Below are 10,771 nucleotides of genomic sequence, written 5' to 3' on the forward strand. Positions count from 1 at the left end.
TGGAATCTAGGGCTTTGCCGAGTTTTTAGACTTGACATTGACACTATGATTCATAAAAGGATAATTTGTACTTCACCAAAGTTAAAAACTTTTGCTTTACAAAAGACCCTATTAAAAGAATAAAAAGAAAAGCTACAGATTAGGAGAAAACATGTGCAAACCACATATCCAACAAAGGATTAGTATCTAGAATATATAAAGAACTCTCAGAACTCAACAGTAAAAACAACAAAAGCAAACAATCCAATTAGAAAATCGCCATAAGACATGATGAAACACCTCATCCAAGAGGATTTACAGATATCAAATAAGCACATGAAAAGATATTCAACATCACTAGCCATTAGGGAAATGCACATTAAAACCACAATAAGATAATCACTACTATCTTTCAAAATAACTAAAATTAAAAAAAGTCACACCACCAAATGCTGATGAGGATGTGGAGAAACTATTATCACTCATACATTGGTGGTAGAATATAATATGACATAGAGATTCTGGAAAAGAGTTCAGCAGTTTTTACTACAAAACTCAAAACTAAACTTGCCACTACCATATGACCCAGCAATTACACTCTTGGGAATTTATCCTGGAGAAATGAAGATTTATGTTCACATAAAAACCTGTATACAAATGTCTACAGCATTTATTCATAATAGCCCAAAACTGAAAACAATTTAGATATCCTTCAACATGAGAATCTTTTAACACACTATGGCACATCTGTATCATGGAATATTATTCAACCATTAACCTAAGCAAACTACTGATATACATGATAACCTGGATGAATCTCCAGAAAATTATGTGGAGTGAAAAAAGCCAATCCCAAAAGGTTATATACAGTATGAACTGATTTATACATCATTCTTGAAATAACAAAATTATAGAAATGAAGAACAGCTTAGTGGTTTCCAGGGGCTTAGGAGGGGCTGAACGGGGAGGGAACTGTGTACATCTATAAAATGGCAATATGAGTAAGATGCTCTGTATCTGACTGCATCAATGTCAATATTCTGGTTGTCTTGTTGTACTATAGTTTTTTCAGGATATTACCCATCAAGAAAACTGGATAAAGTGTACATGGAATCTCTGTACATATTTTTTACAACTGCATGTGACTCTATAATTATCTCAAAATAAAAAGTTAGAAAAATATATTTATAGGGGCATCTGGCTGGCTCAGTCCATGAAGTGTGAGGCTTTGGATCTTGGGGTTATGAGTTTGAGCCCTATTCTGGGCATAGAGCTTACATTAAACAAACAACAAAAAACATGCACGCACACACACACACACACACACACAAACATGAATGTGTGTGTGTATCCCCCAAACTTGAAGAATGTATTTTTTAAAAGTTTGCTAGATAATTATGATATTCATCCAGATTTGAGAACCATTATACAAAAGTATCTCCCATTTTTTTGTATACTGAATCAATAGTTACATCTATGTTTATGAGTACATTCTCTGAAGAAAAGAGTAAGAATGATAGAATATGGAAAATTTTGCAATATACATATTTATTAATTATAAACTAAACAGAAATGCTTACTACTCTGGATTCTACACTGTAGATTCTTTCATATATAATTTAAAACAACAATGTAGCAACTTATTTTGGTATTACCATGAAACACCAGTGATTGTTTTCTATACATTTTATTTTTCTAGGAGAGAGAGAGAGAGAGAGAGCATGAGCAGGGGAGGGTCAGAGAGAGAGGGAGACACCGACTCTGAAACAGGCTCCAGGCTCTGAGCTGGCAGTCAGCACAGAGCCCAATGCGGGGCTCAAACCCATGAACCGCGACATCACGACCTAAGCGAAAGTCGGACGCTTAACGGACTAAGCCACCCAGGCGCCCCTCTATATGTTTTTTGAGTAATTAATTTATTTTTTGATAGAGAGAAAGCATGAGCTGGGGGAGGGGCAAAGCAAGAGGGAGAGAGGAATGTGAAGCAAGTTCTGAGCTGTCAGCACAGAGCCTGATGCGGGGCTCGAACCCACAAACAGTGAGCTCATGACCTGTGCTGAAATCAAGAGTCAGATGCTTACCCGACTGAGCCATCCCAGTTTTCTATACTTTTTTTTTTTAATTTATTTATTTATTTTGAGAGAGAGAAAGAGAGCAACTGTGCAAGCAGGGGAGGGTCAGATAGAGAGGGAGAAAGAGAATCCTAAGCAGGCTCTGTAATGTCAGAGTAGAGCTGGGTGCAGGACTCAATCCCATTAAACCTGAGCCAAAATAAAAAGTTGGATGCTCAGCCAACTGGGCCACCAAGGTGCCCCTTCCATACATTTTGAAATTGAACTGTTTAGGCCACATTTTTAAAATAGTGATATTTTAGTTTCAAGATAAAGAACAAATCAGAAATAAACTGTGTTATCAAAGATATCATGAGGAAATGCATTCTTACTTTTGTTTCTGCTGGTCAATCCAGAACTTACAGCTCTTTCTGACAAAGTCACAGCCCATTCCTCTGCCCCAGTCTAACTTCTCGGCCATGCTGTAATTAGCCTTATACCAACTGTGGAGATAAGTAAAACAAAGCATTTTTTATTTTTGTCATTTTAAAAATAACTCCAACGTGCCAATTACAAATCTCAGCAATGAGCAAACCAAGACCTCAAAACAAAGGAATATTTACAAAGCCATTGCTGCACAGGAACTGCTGCACAGATTCACAGTAGCAACGACTGGGAAACTTGTCTTCTGGTGAGGGTATTTCCATATTTGAAAAAAAACAAAACCAAAATGTGTTGTCACTGTAATTTCCAAAGATGACAGAAGTCACCAAGTAGAAAGTGGTAAAGGTGTGAAACAGAGGGATTAAGTGCCAAAGAAACAAAAAGAAAATGAGAGAAAAGAGAATAAACTCAGGAAGAAATAGATGAATTACTAATTTACCCAATTGATTTAGTTGGTCTTAGTTTCTTGCTTCTCTGGCCTTGATACTCTATCAATACAGGCTCTGTCTGTGACCAAAAATTACACTATTATGAGATATATGAATACTATGTCTAATACTTTATTTTTATTTTTTTTTTATGTCTAATACTTTAAAAAATTGTTCTAATTTCAGAAAAACAACCCACATTGACTTGATTCCTGGCAAATTTAATCAAAGGCAAGGAGCCTACTTAATAGTTTTTCTTCTTCATTCTTTTTTTTTAAGTTTATTTATTTTAAGAGAGAGGGAAAGAGTGCGCACAAGTGGGAGAGGGGCAGAGGGAAAGGGGGAGAGAGAATCCCAAGCAGTGATCACATCATCAGCACAGAGCTTGATTCAGGGCTCAAACTCACAAACCATGAGACCATGACCTGAGCCAAGACCAAGAGTCAGATTCTTAAACGAATGAGCCACCCAGGCACTCCTCTTCATTATTCTTAATAACAAAATTAGTTTACAAAAATTATAAAATTATACAAAACAGTTTCTTACCTTTTGTATTACATCTTGTCCCTTTAGCATTACCAAAACATTAAATAAAAACATAGGCTCGGGGCGCCTGGGTGGCTTAGTCAGTTAAGCGTCCGACTTTCGCTTAGGTCATGATCTCGCGGTTCATGGGTTCGAGCCCCGCGTCGGGCTCTGTGCTAACTGCCAGCTCAGAGCCTGGAGCCTATTTCAGAGTCTGTGTTTCCCTCTCTCTCTGACCCTCCCCTGCTCACGCTGTCTCTCTCTCTCTCCTAGAAATAAAAAAATATATATATTTAAAAAAAAAAAAACACAGGCTCAAAGGCTGGGGGAATGACAAGAATTATTCCCTCCATTCCAGCCACTTTCCCACAAAATCAAACAAAAATAGATATATGTGATATGGCATCTTCAAAACCTTCTCCTTTTTTCAAAGAACACAACTGCCTCAGAGAGAAACTGCTACCTCTGCAGCTACAACGTGACTTACGTTAATCAGCTAACTTGGTATCACAGCAGGTCAAGTTGTCCAGATAGTAACAGATGACCCCAGTATGGCACACTAGCAATTATTTTAGCAGTGCCTAGGTTAGGCAGTCCTTCTCCCTCTGAATAAAATATAAAGTAATTAGATTCCCTTGGGAATTACCATATCTAGTGTATGTTGAGTACAGAGCATAGCATTGGCCCTATGTTACTCTAAGAGCAGCAGGGCACTCCAGCTACATTTCTTAAACCTTCATGATACCTTCCTTGCTGCTCTTTCTAAACTATGAGCCAACAGTTATTAAGAACTTCTTAATGGTAGGCACTTTGTTTACTGATAAGGCTATACCACTGAATAAAAAGACATAGTTCTTGCACTCATGAAGATTATAATCTAGGGGGAAGACAGATATTTTATTTTTATTTTATTTTATTTTATGGGGGGAGGGGGGGCAGAGGGAGAGAGAATCTCAAAGCAGGCTCCATGCCCAGAGCAGAGCCCAATGTGGGGCCTAATCTCACAACTGTGAGATCATGACCTGAGCTGAAATTAAGAGTCAGATGCTTAACCGACTGAGCCACCCAGGTGCCCTGGAAGACAGATATTTTTTAAAAATTCCAACTGGGATGAGTGCCACAGAGGTTAAGTATAAGGTGCTAATAAATAGCAGCACATTAACAGGGAAATCTAAGTTAGTCTGGGAAATCAGGGAAGATTTGCTTGAGGAAACAACTTTAAGCTAAACCCAAGGATGAGCACACGTTAGCTGAGGGAGCAGGGGAAGCACTAGAAACAGTTTCTTAGTGGCAATAGAGGGTTGTGAAATCAATTTACTGTACCTTAACATTTCTTTCAAAATTAACAGAATAGAAAAAAAAGGACTGCACTGTTGGTAGTAGAGTAAATATTATTCCATAAACTTTGGTTCAGTTTTGTATATAATAGTTAATGCCTTAGTTGGCACTTACGGTGTGTCAAACATTAATTATACTAAGGACTTGACATATCAAACTCATTAAAGCCTCACAAAACTCTGTGAGGTAGTTAACACTTTTCATCCTTATTTTATAGATGAAAGAACTGAGGGAAAGATACAGCAAGTGAGTGGCAAAAAAAAAAAATGGGATTTGAATCTAGGGTTCTGGCTTCAGTGTCAGTGTGCTTTATAAAAAAAACTGTGGCACAATTTATATCTTATAAAATTCACCCTTATAATTTGTATCATTCAGTCTTTTCAGTATATATTCAGGGTTGTACATCAATTACCACTATAGGCATACCTCATTTGATTGCATTCCACTTTATTGCACTTTGCAGATACTGCCATTTTTTTGTTACAAATTGAAGGTTTGTGGCAACTTTGTATTAAGCAAGTCTATTAGTACCATTTTTCCAATAGGATTGCTAACTTGATGTCTTTGTGTCACACTTTAATTCTCACGATATTTCAAACTTTTCATTATATTTTTAATAGTGATCTGTGATCAGTGTTTTTTCATGTTACTACTGTAATTGTTTTAGGGTGCCAGATACCACACCCATATATATGGAAAGAATAAATACTGTATGTATTCTGACTGCTCCACTGACTGTTCCCCTCTTTCCCTTTTCTCAGGCCTCCTTATTCCCCATTCCCTGAGACCCAACATGTGTTAGACAGTTAGTTGGCCAAGCTGTGAATGCAAAGGAAAAGTTCTTGAAGGAAATGAAAAGCGATGGTTCAATGAATACACAAATGATAAAGTGAAACAGCCTTATTGCTGATAATGGAGATAGTCTGAGTAGTCTGCAAAGAAGATCAAACCAGCCCAATATTCCCTTAAGCCAAAGCCTAATCCAGAGCAAGGCCCTAACTCTCTTCAATTCTGTGAAGGCTGAGAAAGTTGAGAAAGCTGCAGAAGAAAAACTGGAAGCTAGCAAAAGTTGGTTCATGAGTTTTAAGGAAAGAAGCAGTCTCTAAAACATAAAAGTATAAGGTGAAGCAGCAGGTGCTGATGTAGAAGCTGCAGCAAGTTATCCAGAAGATCTAGTTCAGGTAACTCATGGAAGTGGGTACACTAAACAACAGATTTTCAATGTAGATTAGACAGCCTTCTACTGGAAGAAGATGTCATCTAGGACTTTCATAGCTAGAGAGAGAAGTCAATGCCTGGCCTTCTGAGGACAGGCTCTCTTATTAGGGGCTGATGAAGCCGGTGACCTGAAATTGAGAGGTAAATGAAGTGCTCATTTACCATTCTGAAAATCCTCCAGCCGTTAAGAGTTACACCCAACTTTCTCTGTCTGTGCTCTGTAAATTGAACAACAAAGCCTGGATGACAACACATCTCTTTGCAACATGGTTTACTGAATATTTTAAGCCCACTGTTGTGATTACTGTTCAGAAAAAAAAAAGATTCCTTTTGAAATATTACTGCTCATCGTCAGTGCACCTGGTCACCCAAGAGCTCTGATGGAAATGGACAACGGGATTCATGTTGTTTTCATACCTGCTAACCCAGCATCCGTTCTGCAGCCCCCAGAGCAAGGAGTAATTTTGACTTGGGGTCTTATTATGTAAGGAATATACTTCATAAGGCTGCCACAGATGGTGATTCCTCTGATGGATCTGAGCAAAATAAGCTGAAAACCATTTGGCAAGGATTCACCATTCTAGATGCCATTAAGAACATTTGTGAGTCATGGGAAGAGGTCAAAATAGCAACATTAACAGGAGTCTGCAAGAAGTTGATTGCAACCCTCATGGATGACTTTGAGGGGCTCAAGACTCCAGTGGAGGAAGTAACTGCAGATGAGGTAGAAATAGCAAGAGAACTAGAAATGGAGCCTGAAGATGTGACTGATTGCTGCAACCTCTTGATATAACTTGAATGGATGAGAAAGAAGTTGCTTTTTATGCATGAGCAAAAATAGTGGTTCCTTGAGATGGAAAGTACTCCTGGTGAAGACGTTAAAATGACAGTAAAGGATTTAGAATATTACCTAAACTTAGTTGAGGAAGAGCAGCAGGGTTTGAGAAGATTGACTTCAATTCTGAAAGAAGTGCTACTTGTAGCACTTGTAGTTCTACTGCTTTTTATTTATTTTTTTAAAGTTATTTATCTTGAGACAGAGCGAGAGAGAGAGATAAGGGCAGAGAGGAGAAAAAGAGAATCCCAATCAGACTCTGAACGCCAGTGCAGAGCCCAATGAACTGTGAGATCATGATCTGTGCCGAAGTCAGATGCTTAACCAACTGAGCCTCCCAGGCGCCCCAAAACACTATTTTTAAATTAAGGTATCTACATCGTGAAATACCTGGCTGGCTCAGCAAGTAGAGCATGCATCTCTTGATCCTGGTGTCATGAATTCAAGCCCCATGTTGGGTGTAAAGATAACTTGAAATGAAATGGTATGTACATTGCTTTTTAATTTTTTTAAATTTTATTTTTGAAAGAGAGAGACAGAGAGACACAGAGAGATAGAGCATGAGTAGCGGAGGGGCAGAGAGAGAGAGGGAGACACAGAATCTGAAGCAGGCTCCAGGCTGTCAGCATAGAGCCCAACATGGGACTCGAACTCACGAACCATGAGATCATGACCTGAGCTGAAGTCAAACACTTAACCAATTGAGCTGCCCAGTAGCCCCAGTATGCACATTGTTTTTATTAGACATAATGCTACTGTGCACTGAACGGAGTATGGTATAGTGTAAACATAACTTTTATATGCACTGGGAAACAAAAAAATTCATTTGACTTCCTTTATTGCAGTGGTCTGGAGCCAAACCTGATATTTCTCTAAGGAATACCTATAACTAATTTTAGAACATTTCCATCATCCCTCAAAAACTATGTCCCTGGGGCGCCTGGGTGGCTCAGTCAGTTAAGCATCTGACTCTTGATTTTGGCTCAGGTCATGATGGATGTGAGAGGTGGGGAGAAGGAGTATTCAAGGATGATTCTCAGGTTTCTGGATGGATAAATAATGGTGGTTTTTTTTTTTTACTGATAGAAACAACTTAGTTAATCTACAATGAAGTCTTTGATAAATACTAAAAAAATTGATAAAAATTAATTTCTATGTCTTTAACTTTAAATATTGCCAGATATTTAAAAACATCTGGCCCATTTTATTATTGTGTTGCCCCAGAAAAAGAAAAAGTACTATAAAGTTGCCAGTACCATGATTTCACCAGTAACTCACACACTCCACAGTGTTTCTGTAACTTATGGGTGTCTTAATGAAATTAGCACTTTTAACAAAAGGGCGATAAATAAGTTCTTTTTTTTTTTTAAATGTTTTATTTATTTCTAGGAGAGATAGAGAGACAGCGTGAGCAGGGGAGGGTCAGAGAGAGAGGGAGTCACAGACTGAAACAGGCTCCAGGCTCTGAGCTGGCAGTCAGCACAGAGCCCGACGCGGGGCTCGAACCCACGAACCGCGAGATCATGACCTAAGCGAAAGTCGGACGCCTAACCGACTAAGCCACCCAGGCGCCCCATAAATAAGTTCTTAAACAGAGCAGCAGGACCACTTCTGCTGGCCATTGCTTGTTCAAGGATAAATGGGAAAGAGTTATAATGATACTAAAAGAAATCCAGTCTTTTCTTTTTTCTTTTCAAAAATATGAATTTCCCAACTTGGTCCACTAAAAGCTAAGAGAAGCAACGATAACCTAGTAGCAATGAACAATGAACACAGTGCCTAGGCTGTGGTTTCTAAAAGCTATTCCCCCATTAAATGGAATCAGTGCTCCTTGCAAGATTGGCTGATGCCCACATCCAGGATAGGATATATGCTTATTAGCCTGGCACATCCTGCTATGCCAAAAAAAGGAAAGAAGGAAGGAAGCTATCAAAAAGTAATGAGACTTGGGGCACCTGGTTAAGTGTTCCACTCTTAATTTCAGCTCAGCTCATAATCTCATGGGTCGTGCTAATAGCACGGAGCCTGCCTGGTATTCTCTCTCTCTTCCTCTCTCTCTGCCCATCCCTCATTTGCGCTCTTTCTCAAAATAAACAAACATAAAACATAAAAAATAAAAACACTAATGAGTCTTGCCAAAAGGACTCAGGAACCCACAGAGACAAAGACTCCAACGGGAGTCACTTTAAAAACAGTATTCTGGGGCGCCTGGGTGGCTCAGTGGGTTGAGGGTCTGACTCTTGATTTCAGCTCAGGTCATGATCTCATGGTTTGTGGGACTGAACTCCACATTGAACTCTGCGCTGACAGCACCAAACCTGCTTGAGATTCTTTCTCACCCTCTCTCTCTGCCCCTCCTCAACTCTCACACATGCACTTATGTGCTCTCTCTCAAAATAAATAAACTTTAAACACTAGGAATCTATACATTATCAATTTCATTTATAATTTTAAAAACTTGTTTAGATTAGTCTTTCCTTTATATAAGCATGGCCTCTAGTTATTAGAAAATAAATCTCATAATGCCTGGAATTCTGTCCTATTCATTACTATACCTCAGGGCCTCATTTATTGAATAAATAAATGGAATTGGTATAGGTCATTATAGCTAACTACATAAAATTCAAAAACTATTTTACTTCAATGCAAAATGTATTAAAATTTTTTTTTAATGTTTATTTATTTTTGAGAGAGACAGAGAGACAGAATCCAAAGCAGGCTCCAGGCTCTGAGCTGTCAGCGTAGAGCCCAATGTGGGGCTCAAACTCACAGACCAAGAGATCATGGCCTGAGCTGAAGTCGGTTGCTTAACTGACTGAGCCACTCAGGTGCCTCTAAAGTGTATTTTCTTAAGCTGATATTAGTTTCATATAACATTCTTACAGCTGTCTTACCCAGTATCCTCCATTAATGCCAGAGTGATTCGAGAGAAGACTCGGTTCTGGGTGTGAGAACCAGTCATTGCTTCATTCTGAAAATCAAAAGATTTTAAATTAGAAGGCCAGATGTCTTGAAATTCCCAATAACTTCCATGAATCCTTGATGTATATGTAAAACGTCTCAAGTGTGAAAGGCTCACTTATTCACTTTAAAGTAGTGAGATAAGCCTTCCTTAAAATGATAAGACTTAAGCTTAAAGCAAAATCTGCTTTCTGCGTTAAATGACTATATTATGTGCAATTTCCCAGAAATGGCAGACAACCAGCATTTAGAACTCTGATGAATATGAAAATAAATATATAAAAGAGAAATACTATAAAAATATTATAATATCTAGACAAAGTAAAGTAAGTGGTTGAGACAGATGTTCACAGAATATTAGAGGGGGTGGATATTGGCCTGAACTACAAAAAAAAACAAAAAAAAAAGGCTTTTATAACCTTCAACCTTATGATCACAGAAATATCCATGAATATACAAAACAAGTATAAGAATCGTCAAAGGAGTTGCATGAGGGACCAAAAATGCCATCAAAGTCTACTATCTACCCAGTGTTTTAATTCATATCATATAATTCTTACAGCAGCCCTGATTATTCTTCATATCCTTATGTTGAATACTGGGTGGTCACTTCAAGTACTTTAATACCACTAAAGAAAATAGTTCAAGGACACAAAGTTGATTTCAGAGAAAGGCAGCCAGTAATGAAATTAATACTCTCAAGTCTCTACTGCAAAAGTAAATACATTTTCATGTCTGGTCAATCTACAGTTTTCTTAAGGGAATCACTTGGGAAACCTGCTTAAGGAAAATAAAAGAACTAAAATTTCCATGGAAGAAACAAGCATAATATGTCTTCCATAAGTTCCCGTCACTATTACTTTGTGGTCACCTGGAAAAGAATAGTTAGCACAAGCGTTAATTTCATTCTTTTGTAATTTTGCTAACTTGGGTCATGATGTATATAAGCTCAAAAAAATACACACACACACATACTCTTTGAGCTAGAAATT

The 10,771-nt window shown here is 38.1% G+C and overlaps 1 protein-coding gene across 3 annotated transcripts in view; it reads right to left on the reverse strand.

Annotated features, from left to right (window-relative positions):
* The window catches only part of LMLN (leishmanolysin like peptidase), an 87,157-nt gene that overhangs the window by 38,420 nt on the left and 37,966 nt on the right, over window positions 1–10,771 (reverse strand). For all 3 annotated transcript variants that reach the window (XM_039253039.1, XM_039253036.1, XM_039253038.1), the window contains exons 11-12: window positions 9,713–9,789; window positions 2,423–2,533 (exon numbers count right to left, since the gene is read on the reverse strand). In XM_039253039.1, the coding sequence (XP_039108970.1) occupies window positions 2,423–2,533; window positions 9,713–9,789 (188 nt within the window). The remainder of the gene's footprint in view (window positions 1–2,422; window positions 2,534–9,712; window positions 9,790–10,771) is intronic.

This window comes from Hyaena hyaena, unplaced genomic scaffold (genome assembly GCF_003009895.1).
Source record: "Hyaena hyaena isolate Hyena2069 unplaced genomic scaffold, ASM300989v1 scaffold_434, whole genome shotgun sequence".
NCBI lineage: Eukaryota > Metazoa > Chordata > Mammalia > Carnivora > Hyaenidae > Hyaena > Hyaena hyaena.